We start from the raw sequence: 23,619 nt of genomic DNA on the forward strand, positions 1-23,619 counted from the left end.
AAAGCTAATGTGCGTCTTATGATCCAGTGCGTCTTATAGTGCAAAAAATATGGTATATTCCCAACAAACAGCTTGTGGAACAATTTTACAGCAAGGCAAGTAGAGTGTTTAGATATCCCAAATCTCCTTAATCAAATAACGTATCAAGTCACGTGGGACCTGCTTCCTTGAGCTGCTTTCCTCATACAGTCACAAAAAAGAGAGTATTCAACGTGTCAGCAAAACCAGTTGCAAGAATCTTCCCAGTCTCAGAATTGGCCAGAATCCATAGAATATTTATTGTATAGGTTTAATAAACACATTTATCAAGTAGATACCGTGTATTATAAATCAAACAAACATTCCTATGCTCACAACCATACTATTAATAAGTTCAGAATATCCTTATTTGGGGCATTATGTATATAACAACAGGGGAGAAAATTACATTTTTGGGGAGGAGACAAAAAGCAAAGAGCCAGTATAGACTTATTAAAGAAAACAACTTTAGTCATATACTTCCTTTCCCATCTCCAGAACTGCAGAGGAATTAAATGATACATGCTCCATTTTTCTACTTTACTATAGTATTTCTTAAAATGTTACAACATAAAACAACTCCTCAGTGATGATGGGAGTGGTAGATCCAGAATGCTGGGATTACTATTTATAATACCCTAACAGGGTTCCTTTTTGGTAACGGAAAGTAACAAGGAAAGTTCCACAGCAGATGCTATATACAAACCCCTTTTAATCAGAATACTCGCTGTCAAAAAATAATTGGCAACCGGCCGTGGCATTCTTGGGGACAGGAGTATTGCAATTAGTCAGGGAGAAATTATCAAAGAGATCTAGCCACTTGATCTGGGTTTGGGGAAAGGAACTTTCTGGAGAGGAGCAGGGCCAGAAACAATGGTTGCCCTTAATGCCAGGAGGCCTCTCATGGAGATTCGGCGTGGGCTGCTGGTTTTCATGGGAAAGGAATAGGAGCTTAGATTTCTTCGCCTTTCTGTCCTGGAAACTGCTTGTCTTTTTCTCACTCAAAACCATAGGCCTCAAGCTAATACTACCAGATTCCCTTGTTTCCCTACAGGCGTATTCTCCAATGGAGTGTCCTTTTCCTGTTGTTTCCTGTTTTATATTAGCTCTGGGATATTTCAAACCGTTTCCTTTCCTGGAGGGGTACATTCTTTTCCTCTGGCTAGGCAACCGTGGCTTGCCCTGTTTAACTCTGTTTTCTTTACTTTTATTATTCATCTTGCCTGGGATTAGTTCCTCGCTTTTCCCATCACCTGCACGATTTTGCACGAACCCATTATCCATTTCAGGATGGTTTAGCTGTGAATGTTTTGTAGCACTGTAGCCTTTTGCTTGGTTGTTTCTCTGGATCACTTTCCTCACCGGAGTAGCTTCGTTTGGCTCTTGACTAAGGAACCACTTTCTCTCTTGGCTTTTTGCAAGAAGACTTCCACCACAGCAACAAAGCGTTTTGTTGGCATTGGGGCTTCTGGCTGGAATATGGCTCTTCTGCCACATGTGAAAATTTTCTTTACTTTCTGAGGCAGCCTTATTAGAGATGTCTTTGTTCGCAGGAGAGATGTTTAAAACATTCAAGTGGCAACTATAAGATAATTGGTTCAGCAGCCTATCTGGAGAAGTCTGAGAGCCATTGTCCTTGAGATGATGAGATTCTCTGGGTGCAGAAATGAATGCTTGTAAGTCATTCAGAATTTTGGAAAGCTTCATATGGTCCAATTGTTCACAGATCTTCAAGTGCTGCTGGTTCTGCTGAACTGTAAATTGCTCCAGACTCTCTTTTAGTAATTGAAGGCTAGACTTCAGATCTGAGATTTCTGTGTCTTTCTGTGGAAAGTGTTCATAACAGCAGAGAAAATGGTTAAGATGGGTTTAAAAATGCTTTCATTCCAAATACAATACTGTGTATAATTTATTGAACTTTTCTCTCCGCTGAAGGGCATTTCATGCATTGTATTTTCTTTATAATGTGTGGGGGAAGTAGGTACGTTTCTTTTATATATATAAGTGAGACATATAAAGAGTTTATTGTTATGCCTTGAAGCCAAACATGCAGTACCTTCAAAATACATGAACTGTAACTAACACTTGTGCAACGTTCACTACATCAGTGGTCCCCAACCTTTTTATCGCCGCGGACCAATCAGCCTTTGATAATTTTACCGTGGCCCGCTGAGCGCGCGCAGGGGTGGGGGCTTTGGGCCACACGTGCGTACCTGCGCGGGGCTCTCTTCCCTGGAGCCTTTGCGCACGGCCCAGGAGCTTTTGCGCACGGCCCAGGAGCTTTTGCGCACGGCCCAGGAGCCTTTGCGCTGCAGCGTTCATGTCCCCCGGCCGCTGCGCGGCCCGGTGCCAGGTACTCCACGGCCCGGCACCGGTCCGCGGACCGGGGGTTGGGGACCACTGCACTACATCATGAAACAGACAAGTGATTTCTTACTTTGAATTTCCCCTGTAATCAAAAAAGACAAACACCCACACCCCCCCGAACTCGGGGTTTTATCAAGTTTGAGTTCAATCCAGTATCGTATAGGAGGACTGTTAACTTGTACAAAGCAACAAAGAATGTCACATGGAACACCTCTGCTCTGGGTATCGGTTTGCTTCTGAGTTCAATCAAGGTGTTAGTTATGTCTTGCAAGACATGTATATGGCCCTACATAGCATGGGGCCAGGCTACCTACAGAATTGGCTTCATCCAATTACATTGGCCCGTTCCTCCTGATCGGGCAGAGATGATATGTTGCAGACCCCGTCAGTTAAAGAACTCTGCCTGGCGGGGTGTAGGAAGAGATTCTTCCTTGCCATTGCCCCCACCCTGTGGAGTATTCTCCCCACCACCCCAGAGGTGAGGCAGGTACTCACTCTCCTGGCCTTCTGAAAAGGAATTAAAACATGGCTCTCTGACCTCACATGGGGAACCCATGCAGTTGTGGGGCTGGTTGATGCCATGAGAACCTCCCATCACCTTAATTAATATTTATTTATTTATTTATTTATTTATTTATTTATTTATTTATTTATTTATTTATTTATTTATCTATTTATTTATTTATCTATTTATTTATCTATTTATCTATTTATCTATTTATCTATTTATTTATTGGTTCGATTTATATGCCACCCTTTTCCGGAGACTCAGGGCGGCTTACAATGCGTTAAGCAATAGCCTTCATACGTTTGTATATACCTGCTTAGTAGGGCTTTCGCCCCCCCCCAAGCGGTGTTCTTTTTTATACAAAGTCAGCTTATTGCCCCCACAAACTGGGTCCTCATTTTACCTACCTCGAAAGGATGGAAGGCTGAGTCAACCTTGAGCCTGGTGAGATTTGAACTTGCAGTAATTGCAGGCAGCTGGTGTTACTTAACAGTGCTTTAGTCTGCTGCGCTGCCAAGGCTCACTTGGCTCACTTTAACAGAGTTTTATATACTGTTTTTATACTTTTGAGGTTTTATTGTACGCCACCCGGAGTCCCTTTCTGAAGGAGATGGGTGGTTGTTCAGAAATGAGAAAAAAATAAGATAAAGTTAAATTGCCTTACTTTCTTTCCTCTTATATCCCACGTTGCCCAAAGGGCTCTGCAATTCTTTAAAGCAAAGATGGACACCTGGAGAAACCCTGTGATCTTATTGTCTGTAATGCAGTTTCATCTTTTAATTTGCTGTAAGCTGCCTCTAGAGAGTTAAATAATCATAATATTTGTTATAGATGTCAGCTTTCAAAAACTTTACCACTGTGGAACCTAAAGTATTAAAAATGTAATTCCTCAATGGTAGTTTTGAAAGCTGACATCCATGAAAAAAAAGATTATGATTTGGGGTCCCTTTGTGACCTTAATAGATTTTCCACACTCCGAGACCCTTATTAACCCATATCAGCTTCTTTGCTGTCTTCAAAGTGCTATAGTGTAACTCCTGGACAAAATATTTTGTTCTGCTAATGAAAGGGGAAATGTTAGCAGAAAGGATTTCTTTAGAGAGAGTTGTCTTGTTTGTCTTAAAAAAAAAGTCTCTAACCTTGTTGTCTATAAAGTAAGAATTAAAGGATTCAACCAGGCAAAGAATGTTAATTTATTAAGTCATCAGCATGACACAGATATCAATGAACCAATGAACTTGTAAGCTCATAACTCTCCTGATTTATTTGCAAAGCTATTCTTGCTTTCATTGTCATATTTTCCCAGCATAAACATATGTGGTTTAGCTTCTGAGAGCAAGACTTCTTTACAGGCAGATTTGGCATTTAAGCAATCAATCAAGCACACTTCTTTAATGTTAGGCAGATAATTATAACGCAGCAAAATTGACCTATTTTCATCCAATCAAATAAATTTCAAGGAATATATCAGGGTTTTTTTTTTCTTTCTTTCTTACTAGCTGAACAAAGAGTCTACCTACAGGATTAAATAAAGGTAAGAATTTTTCATTACTATTAGAAGTTATATTCTGTAAAATAATTTGTAATGCATGCAGTGTATGATCATGTACTTTTTTAAAAATGTATTTTATTGACAGGCTATCAATGATGGCAAAGATGCAGCTTTTGGAACTTTAGGTTTTGATTTGCAGAAAGAGTGTCTAATATCTAAAAAGATTACATGATTATTTCATAGCCTATGATAACATAACATTAGGCTATGTCTCTGAAGGCACAACCTCATAAGTAGAGTATCTCTTCTGAAGAAATAGTGAAGCTAGGACAAATTACAGCTTACTAAAAAATAATTTCACACTTACTTCTTGCAGCCTTTTCTCCATTCCCAATAATACCTGTCCCATTTCATTTTTCTCACCAAGAGCATTCAGTAACAATCCATAATGGGACTGAGAGGTTTCTTGCACTAGACAGAGAAATCGATACAAACCAGATTTATTCTGTCACCTGAATACATGAATAAAATGCCATTCCAGGTTTTTCAATGGAATTGGATTGAAATACTTTATATTTATACTTTAGTGACATAACCATGAGGTTGCCAAAGATTGCGAAGTAGATATAACATTTAACACAGACAGAGGGCTGGAAAATTTACACAATGCTATTTGATTTGACATTAAATTAGCTAAAATACTTTAAGAACTATATGTTGTTATTTTAATTTGGTCTGTGAAGCTATTTTTGCTACAATGATCTGGTAAGGATAATCCTCTCGAAATATTACTTTTTATTATTTTATTACTACTCAGAATCAACATCCAAAATAATTTTATCCTTCAACCAATTCTGCCTCTTTCCTCTATACCCTTATTTCTCCATTTCTGTTCCGATTTCACAACTGTGAGTAGTTAAAAACCTCACACAGATTTGATGAAGTAGACAAAGATCCACAAAAGCTAATGTGATAATAATTATGTTAATATTGAAAGAGCTATGAGACTCTTGTGATGGCTTCGCACAATGAAAATAGACTCATTCTAACCAATTGGTAGCTTTTTCTCAAATCCAATTTATGGATTATACATAGAGAAAACAGGCTGTGGTAATTTCCACATATCTGACTTTAAATGCATAATTTACTGTGCCTTTCTGTTCTGCTCCACTCCTGAAGCATGTTCCAGAATATTCAGTCTGGGAAATTCTGGCATCCACACAAAATCAAAGGAGAATATTTTCTTGGAGTAATATTTTGAAATTTGTCAAGCTGAGGTTCTGGAAAGCCTTCCATAAGGTATTTATACTATTTATTTAATATCTTAAATGGCTGTCCAGCTTATGTTCAGTAACCCTGAGCAGCTCACAAAAACAGCAATAAAAACAGAAACAATATTCCAATGGCAAAAAGACCATTCCTGGCAGCCTCCATACCTCCACATTACAGTTACTGAGCTCCATCCATCCTGCAATCCAAAACCTAGAGGAGGAGAGTTCGTCATAGCGTTAATGATCAAGGGAGATGAATAGAATAATAGTTCAGATTTCTAGCAGGGAGGGACCGCATTCCAGCGGAGCAAGAGACAGCAAAGTTTAGATAGTTTGGTTGGAAGGGGAACAAGACAGATTCTCCCTAGGAGTTCTCCGAGTATATCATTAATGATGCCAGTACTATGCTTTACTTTGGCAAGATTTCTGTCTATAGGAGAGGAACAATAAAGGAAACTGCTTTGAAAAAACTCAGTGTGTCTTTCTTGGTTTTTTGAAGCCTGACATCAATCTTGCCAAACTAAAACAAATTCCTTGCATCATTAAAGATATACTCGGAGAACTCCTAGCGAGGAGCAGTCTTGACAATCTTCCTCCCAATCAAACTATCTAAACTTCGCTGTCTTTTGCTCCTCTGGAATGCAACTCCTCCTTGCTGAAAATCTAGACTATATTCCACCACAGGATAATGTCTATGATCATGATTCAGAGCACTTAATCCAATTTCTTCATCATTTCACATCTGCTCTAATGACTAAGGTAGTTGGTGGATAACCACTGTCATTCGATACTTGCTTGTTTTCTAAAATCTTGTGTTTGTGGAATATGGATAATACAGTTGAATGGGCATGATGGATACTCATGTTCCATTGTGTATCACATTTTATCTTTCTGAGATCCTAATTTGCTACAACCAGAAGACAAATTCATTGTCAATACTATATTTACCAAGGGAATAGCTTCAGTTGCAGCTAACTGAAAAGGATAATTCTGATTTCAATTACTGAGTTTGCATTTTCAAATGTGTGGTTCAATTATAATTGGGCGAGGCAGACTCCTAGTTCTGATACGGTCTCACAAATGTTCCCCAAGACATTTAATGGATTGACTATGCTGAGAGAACTGAATAGATGGAATTCAGTTTTGGTTTCCCAAGTACTTCCCCAATTTTCTCCCATTTATTCAAATGAAGAGCTAATGAAAATTATAAAGACTGCACGTTTATAATTCCATCAAGGGTTGTTAAGAAGATATGTTTAGGAATTGGCTTGTTTCTGATTTCCTGTCTAAATCTAGAACATCTGAAATGGAAAATTGTTCTTGACGGACAAAATAGCAGTCTCTCCACAAAGTGGACCTTTCACATGTGTTACAAAACTAGGGAGAATTGCTCATAGAACAGGCAATGAGAAAAAAGAAAACTAAGGGCTTGCCTGTGAATTCAACCTGTACAATAGGTGAATGGTCTCTAGTCAATTATCCTTTAAAAAATCTGCTGAAATTGAAAAGTTTATTTTAGTTAGGCTGAGTGTAAGGATTGTATTTTGAGTTCTGAGTGTGATTGTTGCCTTCCGTTATTTTCCCCATATATCCCTTTTCTCCCAAACAATTCTTCATATATAGAAATTTGGCTTCATTGGCTTTATAACAGCATTTCTCATTATAGGATTAGCATATGGTTTGCTAAATTCTATAATTCTGGATTTGGGGCAGGAAGTTCAAAAATACTTTGCCTTCTATTTTCCTAACTTCGGGTCGAATGAAGAATCCCTGGGTAGAATCACTAAGAACAGCATGATGGTTGGGTAATTTGGGAGGTTGAAGTCCACAAATCCTAAATTTGGTAAGATTGAAAACCACTGGCCTAGGGTAGAGTATGTCAAGAGGTTTTATTTATTTATTTATCAAATCTGTTTGGCGCCCATCTCACAAAAAAGTGAAGTTTGATTGGTGGCAATCTAATCATAATGTCAAGCCTGAATTTTATTTGGGTGTGGGACTGTTTGTATCCTGGGGTGTTTTAACGTTAATTCAGTTTGACACAGTTTGGAGCTGGAGGAGGATGGAGCCTTCAGTCAAAACAGCATATCCAGCTGATGAGTCATGCACATTCCAATGGCTGACTGACCAAAGGAGGAGGAAAGAAGTTGCCAAGCAACCGGCTCTCATCTTGGATGGACAATGTGACGGATTGTTTTGGAAACTTGAGGAACTGAAACTTATATTGGGGTGAAAAGCCCGGGAACTTCAGTAGCGGCTTTTCACCACTAGTGCCAAGATGGTGTATCTAAATAAATTTGTTCTTTGAGGAAAAGCAATGCCTCGGAGTTCGATTTGTAACGAGTACATTACTTGGAGCCTGACACATAATTGTCTTTTATTAAGGAACTTATTTATTAAGAAAAAAACTCTCAGAATGGTTTTAAATTATTTCTTCTCTAGTTTCAAATAATGAAATACATCAAGCATATTTACAAGAACTTCAACTTAGATATTGCTATCTCTGATTATTCTGGTAATAGTCGAGACAAAAATATGCAATAAGAATAACTGAAGGTAGACTAACCCTGTGAAGTTTAATCCAGATAAAACCAATAAGGACTTGGTAGAAGAAGAAAATCTAGGATGAGGCTACTAGTCAGTTGTAGGTGAAATTGACTAATCACTATTTCTAACCTGCCTAACACAATAGGCTTATCTGAGAATAGAAGGATTAATTCATTCAGAATTAGTATTACCTTGAGCTTTGGGTTAGGAATGGCTTGAAGTCACTTGAAAAACGCACCCACACACCCACAAAAAGTGTACATCTAGTGCTAACAACCCTGTCATGAACCTGATAAATTTGGGATCCTTTCATTTTCCATTATATTATCCATTTTGCATTTTAATACAGTCTATACCTTTCCTAGTCATTTGAATCAGTGGTGGGTTGCCCCTGGTTCGCACTGGTTCTATAGAACTGGTAGTAAAACCGGCGGGAGGCTCCGCCCACTGATCCTGATGTCATCAAAACACTTCTGCGCTTGCACAGAAGAGCGCGCATGTGGGAGCCCCCATTGCAAACCGGTAGTAAAGGTAAGTAGAACCACCCCTGATTTGAATCATTTGTATTCATGGGGCTGCTGAATTTTTCCACTATTTTTTAAAATGTCTAGGTTGCTCTTCCCAATCTTGTATTTACACAACATCACTTATTCCTTCAAGATAGCCACCAAGTATCTTTTAAGAGTATTGCACAATTCATCCAATGAATTGAGCAGAATGTATTACATTTCTCAAAAGGTTATTGCCCTTTCGGAATGTGAACAGGTAAATAAAACTACCTTTTGAATTATTACAAAGTTAGCATTTTTCATTATTAGTTTTGGAGATCTTATGTTGAAGCAGTTAGATCTATCAATGATGTTGCAATTGCTACTGAACATATTACTTGATCTTATTTAACCTTGTTCAAAAGCTACAGAAAAAGCAGAAGCTGCATCAAAATAAATGGCTAGCTATTACATTTAATATTTCCTTGAATAAAATGTTTTTCATCTACAATTGTTATTAATGGATATTACATTATTGCACAAGCCTACAACTGAAAACAGGATTATTATTTTTCTTTCTACCCTAAAATGACTACTGCTGAGTGATTGATCCTTTACTAATAGCTCATACGATTTGTTTTGAGTTTATTAGTTTAAGCAGCAGGGAAAGCACTGATGCTTTTAGTCTGGCTTCTAATAATATTTATACAAAATGCATCCATTTTCTGAAATTACTGTATCTCAATCCCAGGTCTCATTTTTTAATTTTTTTTTCCTTTAATGGGAATCTTAAATTTTTTTTTAGTTGACATTCTAAGAAAATTTTCATACAATGTAACCCAGTAGGAAATCTGTTTTTCAGAAAATACTTTCAAAGCAGTGGAGAAAATGCATGTGCTTTGGCATTATGCAGTTTGGGAACATTGTATAATGTTCTAAAAAAAGTTTCAATAGTCCTGTTTAGTTGCCCATTGTTCATTCTTAGCAAAACGTTCATGAATAACACAAAAATTAGCTGTGTTTAACATAAAAGCATAGTCTTCCTATCTTGGGCCAACAGAAATATGATATCCCAACACCATGATGCCAAGAAAGATATGCTAGTACAGTGATAGAGGTCCAGGTAAATGGTACAGCAGTTGCTTTGGTGTAAGTTCAGTCTCAAAAATCTCCATTAAGGATTCTGATAAACTGAAATACTGAAGAAGTGCCAATCAGCATAAAGAAGACCAATGATTTTTGATGCACTAGTGAATTAATTCCAGCCCCTTTCACATATACAGGTGGCCCTGGTCTGAAATTGCACCAGTGTCTCTCTGGTATCATAAGACTTACATACATGGTGGGAATCTGAGCTGATTAACTAGCAATCCTTCTGTTTCTCCATACTGAACTTAGCTACATAAGTTAAATTTTTTAAATACATGTTTTACTGTTATTTTATTCAGGTAGGAAACAAAGCTGTGCCATGAGAGCAGTAGAAGAGAAAGAAGGCAGAAAAGAAGGCACAAATGAGTTTTTTCTAAGTATTATGGGCTGGCCCTGAACAGCTGCAAGATCAAGTCTAACACAGCTCTGTATTTCTTATCTCCTTTGCCAATGAATATTTTTGTTGTGAATACTTAAAAGCTAAAAAGGGAGTTTTAAATACTTTTTTAAAATGTAGTTAGATTTTATTTATTTCTTGTGAGATTGATCTGTCTCCCAAACAAGAGGGGAAAGAAGGGCTGATTTTCATAGCTATATGCTTCAGGGTCACAAGGCCAGGAGGTGGCCCTATAGCATATTTATTTGTTTATGTCTACCACCTCATAATTTGCCAGAAAAAAACCAATATGGTTTATAGGAACCCTATCTCATAGGAAGATATAGGAGAAATTAAGGAAAAGCTAAAGGTTCCCCTCCCACATATGTGTTAGTCATTCCCGACTCTAGGGGGCGGTGCTCATCTCCGTTTCAAAGCCGAAGAGCCAGCGCTGTCCAAAGACGTCTCCGTGGTCATGACTAAACGCCAAACGCTGTTACCTTCCCATCAAAGGTGGTCCCTATTTTTCTACTTGCATTTTTTACGTGCTTTCGAACTGCTAGGTTGTCAGAAGCTGGGACAAGTAAGGTGAGCTCACCCCGTTATGCGGCACTAGGGATTCAGACCGCTGAACTGCTGACCTTTTGATCAACAAGCTCAGTGTCTTAGCCACTAAGCCACCACGTCCCTTAGGAGAAATTAGAAGTATTTATTTATGTATTTATTTGAATGTGTAAGCCACCCAATTCCAATTCCAAGGTAATCCTTGGACAAGAAGTGATGACAATAAGAATACAAGCTACTACCCCAGGGAGGATGGGCCAGGATCTGAAGATCCATAAGACTTCTGTGAGAAAATCTATGAGACTTCCATTCTTTTGCCCTGCTACAATTAGTTTAAATAACTAAGTGGATCTATATATATATTTATGATGTTTTTATGGCCATGAAAAAAATGAGGTTTTTTTTTTTTTAAAAAAAGATTGATTAAGCAATCTATAAAACTATGCCATAAACTCTGACAGTGAATAGACATTTTTGCGCAGCAGCATGGAGTGCTTAAATGTCTTCTGAAGCCTTTATTATAACACTGTTCCCACTGTGCTGCATCAATGGTGCATGTCTATGCAATTATTCAATCGCTGAAGAACTGCACAAACACGGAGCCAAAAATAGATAGCAGAACTTGTTTAACTATGAAGGCATATCTGTTTTCCCCAAACAACAACTTTAAATCAGAAGCTAAATTGTTGCCTTCTTTATAGGAGGTTATAATCTCAAAACAGAAAAGTTCTATTCATAGCATTTAGGGACTTGGACATTGCCCATCTTATGGCATCTGTGAAATCCAATATATCATTGCTGCTTTTCTACTGGTCAATATAAATGAATATAAAGAGTTTCTCCCATTTTTTTTTTTTACAAGGAACAGTTACATTCTTAAATATGTTGGAGGAAAACACGAACTACAACCAGAAAGCAAGACATTGGGCTTTTAAAGAGAATACAGTATCTTTCCACGTCTCCATCTTTGTTATTTGGATGGTAGGAAGATATTTAATCATCACTGTGTACCAAGTCAAAAAGCATATTTATTAGCAGTCTTACAGAGACAAATCAATGTGGATGGAGAGTGCTTTGAAATATTGAAAGTGGTGGATTCATTTTCGTTAGGCATATAACATTCTGCTATGTGATTTGTGCTACTGGTAAATGTCAAGTGTGCTTTTCCAGAACTTGGGAGGACTAAAAAGAAGACTGGGATTTGTTCCAAGATAACTACTGGGGGGATGGGGGGGGAGAGAAGGAATGAGGAGGAAGCGTAGGAAGAATTCCAGATGGCCAAGTGAAGGATGCAGGACTTTTACAGTGAATCACTTTTAGTATATTTACTATCTAAACAGAACGTTTTCTTTGCCAAGTGTTTTATAGCTGTGTGAGTGTTCAGGAGAAAACAAAGAACTGCACTTTCAAGGTAGTACATGTTGAGTAAATATAGCTATATAAAAGCTATGATATATCTCCAAATTCTCCTTCCTTAGTATTTTAGATATGTTCATCGTCCTTGCACATCCTACTTTGATTATCTTTGAAATACTGTACTTGTTCTACCGCTTAGTGTCTTGTGTTGTTTCTGTAATATTGGCCTTCATCATAATAACCAATATTCAAATGTGTTAAAATATAATATTAATATTAATATTACCAATAAATGAGGTAGCAACCCAAACAGTACAGAATAAATTTTATTCATATGGCCTAAACATAGGAAAACAAACAACCTCTCACCGAAAATAAGATGTCACTCACTCCTTTTTAATTTAGACATTTTTGATTGGAAAATCACAGCTCATAAGACCTTCTTTCTTATAGCTACATGGCATTCTTCTGATAAGACTACAAGTACAGTCTTGCTAGATCAGGCAAGAGGTCCAGCATTTTGTATCACACAATGACCAGCAAGATATGTTTGGGAAGCTGAGAAACATAAGCAAGTATCAAAATAGGTCTTTTTCAATGCTTCATCCAGCAACTATTATTTAAGATAGGCTATCTGTTATTTGGGATATGGTATACAGGCATCAAGACCAATAGGTATTGCTTGCCCAGTCTTTCAGGAATTTTTCAGCAATCTTCTTTAGTGGTGAAGGCACCAAGCTAGAAACTGGGAGACTATGAGTTCTAGTTCCGTTTTAGGCATAAAAGCCGGCTGGGTGATATTGGGCCAGTCACTCTCTCCCATCCACCCCACCTCACAGGGTTGTTGTTGTGGGGGATATAGGAAGAGGAGCAGGCAAGCAGATACACACACAGAGAGACCTAGATATAGATATACCATAGATATAGATAGATATAGATATAGATTATCCAGGGCAAACCATATCAACAGGAAATATTCCCACAATGGAATGGGTCAATACAGTGACTCATTTGATTTTATTCTCCGTTGGATACAAAAATATTCCACATACTTACTTGTCTTAGAAATATTTCCCAAATCATTCAAAACAGATTTCAGAGTTTCTTCTAACATATTGAAAGAGGATTGCAACTGAAAAATAAATTAATAATGTTGGCTGATGGGTATTCACTTCTTTTATCATATGTTGAGTATTCAAAGTTTTCAGCTAAATCAATAGAGAAGTTGCAATTGTATTTTATCACATAGTAGTAAGAAAGACAAAATATCAAAATGTAGTGCAACTTTCCCACCCTTATTTTCAACTTTTGACAAACTTTCCCTTACCTTTTGAAGACTCTCTTTGGTGTTCAAAATAAAAGCATTTAAAAGGTCACTGAAAGAGACATATTGGAAAATTACAAACTTCGTATGTACATTAATCAGAAAAAAATGAATAGGAAAGACTAGTAGAATCTCACGAGATTGTGCAATAAACAATAATATGTGGGTTGGAAATGCCTTAATTCCATATTAAAATATTTATGAAACATTCACTTTTACAGCCAAATAAATCCCATTAGTAAGAATCCCAAGCTGATGGGTCTTTCTGAAATGCTGGCAGATGGCTAGCACTAAAGCAGAGATGCCAGCAGTTGTATTAATTATTATTTTAACCAGCCAAATTAATTAAATGCAGAATTTAACAAGAAGAGATAAATGGAACCAGTGAGCTCATATACAACTCTATATTATGCATATACTGGTACTGTATTTACAAGCATTTTCACATACGCATTTACCATCTCCAATTCCTCAGAAAGAAGTTTAAATTTGACCCTCAGTCTTTCTAATGTCTACAGATCTGAAAACATTGAAAACACGCATGGTATACAATGAAACAAGCAATGACCAATAAAAAAGAACAGACATCATTCAATATGTGTTCCTCTCCCAACTTCCTACCAATCCTAGAGCACATTCTCAATGCATGCATATGTATTTGATAGTTTATGTAAATACGTACATACATACAAACTATCAAGTATTTGCAAGCCACTGGCACATGTATCATATAGACACCAGTGGAGGCAGAGTGTCTCCACCCCTATGTGGAAAGGAGGGGCTTACCCTGAGTATAAAACCCCCTCCAACCTTTTCCACCTTGCTCTCTCCATCTCTCTCTTTTCATGTTTGTTCCTCATGAGACTTGATTTCTGTTGTACATAGTTAATATGATTTATCATATGAATAAATACGTTTAAGACATTTATTTATGCATCTGCCTCTGAACTCTTCTATGCTCCTGGGTGTTTCTACGATCCCAACTCCACAGAATGGTAGCAGAGGGAATGGTAGCAGAACTCCACTCCAGGAGCTGTTGAATAGGCAAGATGCCCTCCAAAATAACCTGTGAGAGAAGCTCCCCTGTTGTGACCAGAGGCCTTCAACGGAGGAGAACTTCACATCAGCCCCAGTCTGAATCGCTGATGGAAAACATCGAAGGGGATTTCCATCCAGCTACAATCTGGCAGCCAGAGGCCACCCAGATGCAGCAAGAGATCCCAGGGGCTGAGCCAAGCGATGCTGGAGAAGGCTTCTTCAGCACTGACGACGAGGGGGCAGAAGGACAAGATGAAAGCTTGGAGAGGCAAGTGGCTGAGATGTCAGAAGAGGAGTGCCGAGCAGCGCTCGCCTCCCTCCTTAAGACAAGGGCAGCAGCCAGAAAGAGGCCTGAGGAGGCAGCACATACATACATACATACATACATACATACATACATACATACACACACCAGCCAACAGAAATGAAGCTCCTGGTTGCAAAGACACCATTCCTCTTCCATTTAATTTTTCTTTTTTTGCAGACAGTAAGGATAAAATCACAGGATGCAAGCCCTTCTTCAAATAATTACAGCCATTGTTGCAAGATGCTGTCATTCTCTATATAGATATATCGAATAAGGGCTATATAAAGTATAAAGGCTACTTCAATGTGGACTTTCCTATTGGACAATTTCTCATCCAAATTCAGGTGACATAAAATACCCGGTTGAAGATGTACCCTGTTTCGTAGAATTTGGCATGCAGAAGGGTATCTTCTTCCACACTGCAATACATCCCCTGGAATCTGAGAGCTGATCTTGGCCCCCTCACTCTGCACTTTGAAAACTGTACAGGTGATCCTTGCTTACCGAACACTTGTTTAGTGACTGTTCAAAGTTACAATGCTGATGAAACACAAGACTTATGACTGCTCCTCAAAGTGGCAGTCTTTGCAGTGTTCCCCTGATCACACAATTGCCATTTGCAATCTTCAGAGGCAGCTTCTGAAAGCAAATGAGTCTAGCAGGTCACAAATTGCACTTAACCACCTGCGGTGCTTCACTTAACAACTGCAGCCGCAACAGATGTCATAAATCAGCATGGGCAAGTGATATCAAGCTTAACAACCACACTGCTTAGCGATGGAATTGCCAATCCCTATTGTGGTTGGTAAGTGAAGACTACCTGAATATCTCTTCCAACAGGTGGGTTAAAGTCTAAGATATTCTCTGTCATCCAGATCATGGTTGTCCCAAAGGTGCTTTTTCAAAAGGCAACTGGACTTTTTTTCCTTAAAATTGTTTGCTTGTCATCCAAGAAGCTTCTTCAGTTCTAATTGTTCTACTGAACAGCCCTCTCTCAGTAGAGGGGGAGGGATATGACCTATCACCTGTCTCCTGTTTATAACACTGTCCTTTCAGCAGTCCCAAAAAGGTTCCACATTCGTTTACACTCTGGCTCAGGTGACTCGGAGAATGCAGATTAATCCCCAAGTGGCCTCAACTGCCAATGACCAGATGACTGTAAAGAATTTAAATCCTTCCATTCCCATCATTTAGTTAGAACTGAAGAAGCTTCTTGACTGAAAAGTGAAATGTTTGCAAGGAAAAAACCCCAAGAAAATCCAGTTTCCTTTTGGAAAAGCACTTTTGGGACAACAGGTGGATTTATTTTTAATTTTATAGACTCTTGTTTTAACTTTATAGACTTTTGTTCTGTTTTTAAAATTTTCTTAGTGGACCTAGGTACTTACCTGAATAGAAAAGGAGGGATGATATCAAATATAAGAACAAACATACACACAATACTTCAAGGAAGAAACATTAGTTATTTCTTGTAGAGCTTATATAATTGTACAGTATTATTATTTTTAATAGGAGAAAAAATTAATTTCCCAGCTTGCAGAAATGTTTGCATACTTATCATATTTTTCCTTAATCTTTTTCTTATTTTCTTCAAATTGCTCCATGACTCCTTTGAATCTTCCAGCAAAATTGTTAAGGGAGACATTTTCCTTCTCCTCTTTTCCAAAGAGCTGTGGTTTAGACTGGTATTTGGCAAAAATACTGATATCGTTCTGTTTTTATCAGGAAAAATGAAAAATGTGAGTGTTTAACATAAACTATGAAAAGGACAAATCAGTGGCATTCAGTCACTGCTAAATATACTTTTATGAGTAGGTGCACTAGATAGAATTGTATTTTTTTCCCAAAAATATTTACAACTCCATTCAATCAGAAGGTTCTTTTGGTAACTAATATCCAAGGCTAAATTAAATGTATCCTAGAATTCTAAAGAAGCCAGCTGGTAGACTACCCAAATCTTATATATTTTCTTCAAGAAATTCTGGAAAACTGGTAAAGTTCCTAAAAACAGCACAATGGCAAATCCCCTCACTGTCTATTTAAAAGTATTGGTTTGTATTGAAAAACAGAGGAATCTTGTCACTTCCATTACAAACTGCATGAAATTTGTCAGAAATTTTGGGTAACATGAAAGTTATACTATAGCATCCTACTTGATTAAACCAAAAGTTGCTCTAATACATCATCCTAGTTCTTATATGATCCAGCGTACACTATACATTGGACTCACTTCCTGAGAATTCTGTTGTGAACCTTTGTCCTGCCTTTGTGGGATACTAAATTCAACTGAAGCTGATGCACACTGTGAATTCTCTGGGCAAAACTGGGAGCCAAAAAGGAACTGAGAATCACTCATACTGTTATGTTCGTTGGGAGCGCTGGTCCAGGCAGATGATTTATGGGACCTGAAAAAAGAAAGAGGAATACCTCAAAATGTTAATCATACATTTATAAGTTATTGTGCTAATCCATAGTTAGCTAAACAGAGAGGTATGAAAAAAGTTCCCTCTTAGTAAACAAATAATATACATTAATTTCTTTTTTCTCTATGGGTTATCCTCAACATACAACAGCTTATTTACTGACCATTCAAAGTTACAACAACACTGAAAAAAGTTACTTATGGCACTTACGACCAATGCAGCTGTCAGCACTAGGATAAATGCATCTTGACCTGACAGCAGCATCCTCCCATAGTCATGTGATCAAAATTCAGACATTTGGCAACTAACTCATATTTATGATGGTTGCAGTGTCTTGAAGTCATATGATCACCTTTTGTGACCTACCGACAAGCAAAGTCAATGGGGAAGCCACCTTCACTTAACAACTGTCTTACTAACTTAACAACTGTAGTGATTCACCAACTGGCAAGAAAGGTCATAAAATGGGACAAAATTCACTTAACAAATGTTTCACTTAGCAAAAGAAATGTTGGTCTCAATTGTGGTCGTAAATTGAGGACTACTTGTATTGTGATTCCTAAATTTACTCCAAACTCTTTAATAAAAATACATTTACTATTTAGCTATCCTAACATATTTTCACTAAGAAATTGTGAAACAATCTTCATGCCTTATAATCTAAAATATAGAACTAATAAAAAATAATTGGCCTACACCCAATATCTTCACTCCATATACTCTTTGCATTTACCTAAAAATCTCAGTTTGGACTGGTATTCTTCCTCATTGGAAATCCCATAGAGTGCAGGGATGAAATTCTGATTTGACCTCAGAATTCATGTAATGTTTAAGCAGTTCCTTTTTTATGTCTGCCATCTTATATGCCAGTTGTTTTTATTTTTCAGAATCTTTCAGGTAGTACTTGGGTACAAGCCAAACACTGCCATGTTTATTTGATGTCAACAGCTCTATTCCAACAAAACGTACCCTTCTCTTTTTTTCCATTACTATTTATAGGAAACCTGAGCATACTGGATTAGAAGTACCGGCATATCAGAAAAATGATTGGGAAGCAAATGATTATGGAAATGTAATAAATATGCAAATGTTTCTATAAATATAATAAAATCAGAGTATGAATTCAGCCATATACCAGATGCAGATAAAGCCCTATGCTGTGCGCAAATTACATCTCTAAACAGCAAATGAATACCACCTACCACAATATACTTTTCTTCTGTCCTATACTAATGACAAACTAATGACAAAACATTCCTTTTAAAATAGGAAACCATGCAGAGGAACATCTGCAATAATTTCACATCAAAATGTTTCCTAGTACTGCTTTGATTTATAGCATGGGTCACATATACTCAAAATGGTATGATGCATACAGATATTTGATCTGCGTGTCAACAATAGTGATTGATAAAACGGATAAAATATAATGCTCTGTGTAGCGCATTTTAATTTAAATAAACATAAAAGCAAATTTTACATGTGGAAAAAATAAGTACACCCCTACCATTACCTCAAGTACCTAAAATTAGAATCAGGTGCATCTTATTAAGTGCAAATGATTAGAATATCATTAGAGAGGATCTGGTTGGAACCTGCCTTGCTGAAACCTCAGAAATTTATTTTGATTTGCTCTTTGTTGTTGAAGTGTGCGCTATCATCATGCCTAGATTGAAAAAGCTCTCAGAGGCCTTCAGGAAAAAAAAATCAGAGATGCCTAAAAGGGACTTACAAAGATTGCCAAATAAATGAACATCAATCATTCTACTATATGGAAACTACCATGTTTCCCTAAAAATAAGACCCTGTCTTATATTTTTTTGAACCCTGAAATAAGTACTTGGCCTTATTGCCATGCGCTCAAAAGCCCAATTGGGCTTATTATCAGGGAATGTCTTACTTTGGGGGAAACAGGGTATCTACAAGCGGAGGTTTCAGATAGTTGTCTCATGAACATCTAGGCAAAGAAAAGTATTTTAGAACAATGTGTTCTGGACAGATGAGGCAAACATAGGGTTATTTGGCCACAGGACCAGAAGACACGTTTGGTGAAAACCAAAGATAGTATTTCACCTCAAGAACCTGATGTCAACTGTAAAGCATGGTAGTGGAAATGTTATGATTTGGGGTTACTTTGCTGTATCAAGGCTTGATGTTTAGTTATTGCCTTATCCTAATAGGATTGGCTCGCCCCATCCATCCCGGCAGAGGAGGCATGCTGCGAACCCCATCAGTCAAGGATTTTCGGTTGATGGGGTCCAGGAGAAGAGTCTATTCTGCCAAGACTCCTGCTCTTTGGAACACTGTACCCACCAAGGTGAGATCCACACCCACCCTTCTGACCTTCTGTAAGACCCAGATCTGCCAGCTGGCCTGGGGCCTGGGGCACCAATGGAGGCGCACCACTCTGGAGGTAGCTATTGGATTAGAAAAGACCCCATCTTTTCCTGCGTGCTCCGTGTTCCACTACTTCCCAACTTTTAACAGTATTTATTGTTTATTTTTATTTATTTTAAAATGTGTACGCTGCCTAGAATCACCTCCCATGAGATGGGCAGCACATAAATTTAATGAATAAATTAATGAAGTATTTAGCATTCAGAATATGTAGAGACAATCTGATGCCTCAGATTATGCATTTAGTTCATAACTAGGGCCAAATTCTCTCCTTGTAAAAAAAAAAACATCCCAATATTAAAATATATTATTTACTTAATTAGTCTCAATAGTGTTGTGTTTTTTTTTAAAGGTTTTTTCCTTGGGTGTAAGGATAGGAGAAATTTGCTTGTAGAGAAGGCATATGCTTGGCCTGGCTTCACCAACAGCTCAAACATTATAATCTCTGCCCATTTTTAATTTAATTTTTTAAATTTTATTTGCATCCTCTGGACAGTTTCCCAGCCCTGAAACGGATCGTGTCAGCATGTCTGTGAGAGGTTAATCTTTGCCGTCAGATAGATTTATCCATGGTACACACTGCAACAAAATCTGAACTGTACATCCAAACTGAATATACTGTGTCACATTGCTGCCTGGTTCAACAAGCACAAAGAATTCAGATATTTTAACTCGGCTGCTACAATTCACTGTAACTTCCTGGAAAATATGCAAACTACATAAAGGCATCAAAATTAAGCTGGCACGAGATGATCAACACCAAAAAGAGTAGCCATTCTAGACCTTTTATTTCTCCAGGACTCTGTATCATTAGTTGGAAAATCAAATGTATCTCACATTCCTAAAGAAAGAACTTCAGTGCTATCTTCAAAAAGGATAATCCTTTCCTCCCTTTGAGATTTTCTTTATGAATTTTCTTGAGCTAATGTGCTCCTTATTTGCACTGAGAAAGAACTGTAATACTGGAAGTGATTTGGATACGAATCTGATAAGCTTAACACCAGAGCTTTTTTAGAAAAAATCCAAACTCCTAATCCTAAATCATAACACTATCAAGCAGCATGTGATTATTTCAATAGAAATCATGTCAGAAATATTAATTGCATTATTTCTATGTTAACACCTTCTGCTTTACAAATTCTATTAATTTGCCTTCTTTGCATTGCTTATAATTATTTTCTTGCTTTAATTTTCTCCCTTTACCATCATCACAGCAAAGCAAGAGAGCAGGGATTTGGGTAGATTTTCACAAGTTTTACTAATATGATAGCACATGATTGGTTGGCCCTATTCCTCACTTAACTGCATTGCAATTAGCATACTGATTATTCTGATTATAGGATGTTCTATTTTCTTTCTCTCCTTGTCTGTCATGTCTTTTTAAAAAATCCTTTGCCATTATTTTGTTCTGGTTAATCTGCAGGGAAAAATATGTCTGTTCTTGCTACTACTTAGATGCAAGATCTATTTCAATGTGATTTGATAAAGAAATAAAGTCTAATCAGAAACTCATACCCAAGCTCATAAGCGTGTAAAATATCCTATACTGATGTATAATGAGTAAATTATATTTTGAGCATCATTATTCATTTCAGTGCGGTCTTTGTCAACACTGAAGAGGCCTTTTCACATAATAAATTCTGTACTATAAAAAAGCACAAGAGAAATCACAGCAATAAAATGCTTACAAAGCCTCCAGAAATTTAATCTGGCAGTCAAACAATAACATGCATATTTTAATATTTCTCCTCCAGTAAACATCAGACCAATATTCCAATCTGAAGAAGGCTGATACTTGCAGAAAAAAAAATAGCAAACTATATTTTCTCTCAAATATAGTGGATATATCTGTACATCACAAGAAATACTAGCAGCATCAACTCTATAAATTCATATTACAGATTTCATTAATTTATAAACCTATTGGCTTCAAAATACATCATCATGTGTTGTATCCTTTGTTTTTAAATTTGAAAATAAACCAAATAAATGCTTTTGATGTAAATTCACTATGATTTCCTATTCCAAAAGCAAGGATAGTATGCTGTTTTGATCATTGGGAATTATTCAGATCTCATGAAAACAGTAACAGAACATGAACAAATTACTGTTCTCTTGAGTGTAATATCAGAGAAAAGCTTATGTATCTATTTAATTCTCCACTGTGCCTTTCCAGCCAAAAGTAGTGCCCAAGGCAGTTAACAGAACAAAACAAAAATTTCAAAGCAATTAAATATGCATTTAAGAATGTTTAAAATATGTAACATATTTATAAAATAAATAGCACTTAAGCAACTCTACTGACATATTCATGGATGACTAAGCAGTAACTTTCCTGATTTGAAATTCCTTTAGTCCCAAATAGATACATGTATATTTTTGGAAATACTAGTCATTGCAAGCACCTAAACAGAACTGTCAAATAAAGAGTACTGTACCAGATTCCTATCAATATGAACTATGGAAGATAAAAATGCCTATTACTTCAGTTGTCTGGTTATGGGTAGGCAACCAACTATCTTTTGTCAGAAACAGGAAGCTAGATTAGATAGACTTTAGGCCAGGGGTGTCAAATTTAAGGCCCACGGGCCGGATCGGCCAGTGATGTGGTCGGATCCGGCCTGTGGGGCCATCCTGGAAAATGAAAGGGGCCAGCCCGCATTGCTTTGGCAACGCGGCAGTCTATCCGTGTTGCTATGGCCCTGTCTACCCAATGCAAAGAGGAAACATGCCATCAGTTTGGGGAATGGCGTCAAGATGGCCATGCCCACCCACTCAGCCACGCCCATTGAGTGGCATCAAGCTGGCCACAGCTACCCAGTCGGCCATGCCTGGCCAGCCCCCCGAGGTCAATCACAGTCCTGATTCGCCCCTCAATGAAATTGAATGTGACACCCCTGCTTTAGGCCGATCTTTTAAACCAATTCTAATTGTTCGAGTGAACCTTAGTCACTATATTAGTCAAGTGAGTGAACTACTTAAGAGAGCAACAATTTGAAATAAAACTTTTTAAAACTGAAAAAAAAAGAAAAGAGAGCAACTATTTGTCCAAATCTTAAACTACAATGTATTGCATGCGTCAAAAATTCAATCAGGGCATTACAGTGAAATCACAGTTTAATTTGTAGAAATGGGCTATATGTATGAACTCTATCCCACGGGTGTCAAAATCACGGTGTCATGTTGCTGTTACGTGATATTTTACGATGTTTTTTCCCTTCACGGAGCTGGGGTGGGCATGGCCTGTGTGTGACGCATCCAGCCCACACGCTGCCAGTTTGACATCCCTGCAGTCTATCCAGTCCTATTCTCCTCCATTTAAGATTACTTTTAACAAGAATTTGACACAAGGTCCACGCTGAACAAATTGTGAGTATTACTGACCACATCTTGCTTTCAACTTAAAAAGACATGGTTTGAAAGTCATGATGTTGAACATTATAAAGTAATACAAATCAATAACAACGGCAGCAATAAGCTTCTTACCCCATTTTTGTTGGAGTCATAAATATATCTTTGGTATTCCAAAGATTCAGATTCATCTTTTAGGCTTGTCTGTTACAAGAAAGATAGAGAAATATGTGAGGCTTGTTATAAATGCTATATTCATCTATGTCTATCACAAAAGCATATGTTTAAAAGGAGGTTCTTAGCCTAATGTGTCCAAGCCTGTGCAGAAATCTCAGTTAATGATTTCAAAGTTCAACAGAATTGCCTTGAATACATTCAGTTAAGGGGTGTCCAGTACTTCTCTGCATAATTAGTTATCTTGTCATTACAGTATTAGGAAATTTCTTCTAACATTCAATCAGAATCTGCTGACTTGTAACCTGAATCCATTATTCCAGGTCTTATATTTTGGAGCAATAGAGAATAAGTAACTTCTGTTGAGGCAAAACCGAATTTGTGTTTTTTTGCAGCCATATATATGTCTGTGATAGTGATATATATCACACTTTGCTGTCTTGTTATTCAGTTGAAAACCAATTATTAT

At 37.4% G+C, this 23,619-nt stretch overlaps 1 protein-coding gene across 1 annotated transcript; it reads right to left on the reverse strand.

The window, feature by feature from the left end:
* Positions 1–729: 729 nt before the first annotated feature.
* IHO1 (interactor of HORMAD1 1) lies at positions 730–23,167 on the reverse strand. Its single transcript, XM_070933517.1, has 7 exons — positions 23,112–23,167; positions 17,036–17,210; positions 16,360–16,517; positions 13,464–13,512; positions 13,193–13,268; positions 4,753–4,856; positions 730–1,842 (listed from the first exon to the last, which is right to left on the reverse strand). Exons 1-7 carry the CDS (start codon positions 23,165–23,167, stop codon positions 730–732), a joined length of 1,731 nt encoding a protein of 576 aa, XP_070789618.1.
* Between the last annotated feature and the right edge of the window lie 452 nt (positions 23,168–23,619).

This window comes from Pituophis catenifer, unplaced genomic scaffold (genome assembly GCF_029215685.1).
Source record: "Pituophis catenifer annectens isolate HBS135680 unplaced genomic scaffold, rPitCat1.0.hap2 SCAF_2, whole genome shotgun sequence".
NCBI lineage: Eukaryota > Metazoa > Chordata > Lepidosauria > Squamata > Colubridae > Pituophis > Pituophis catenifer.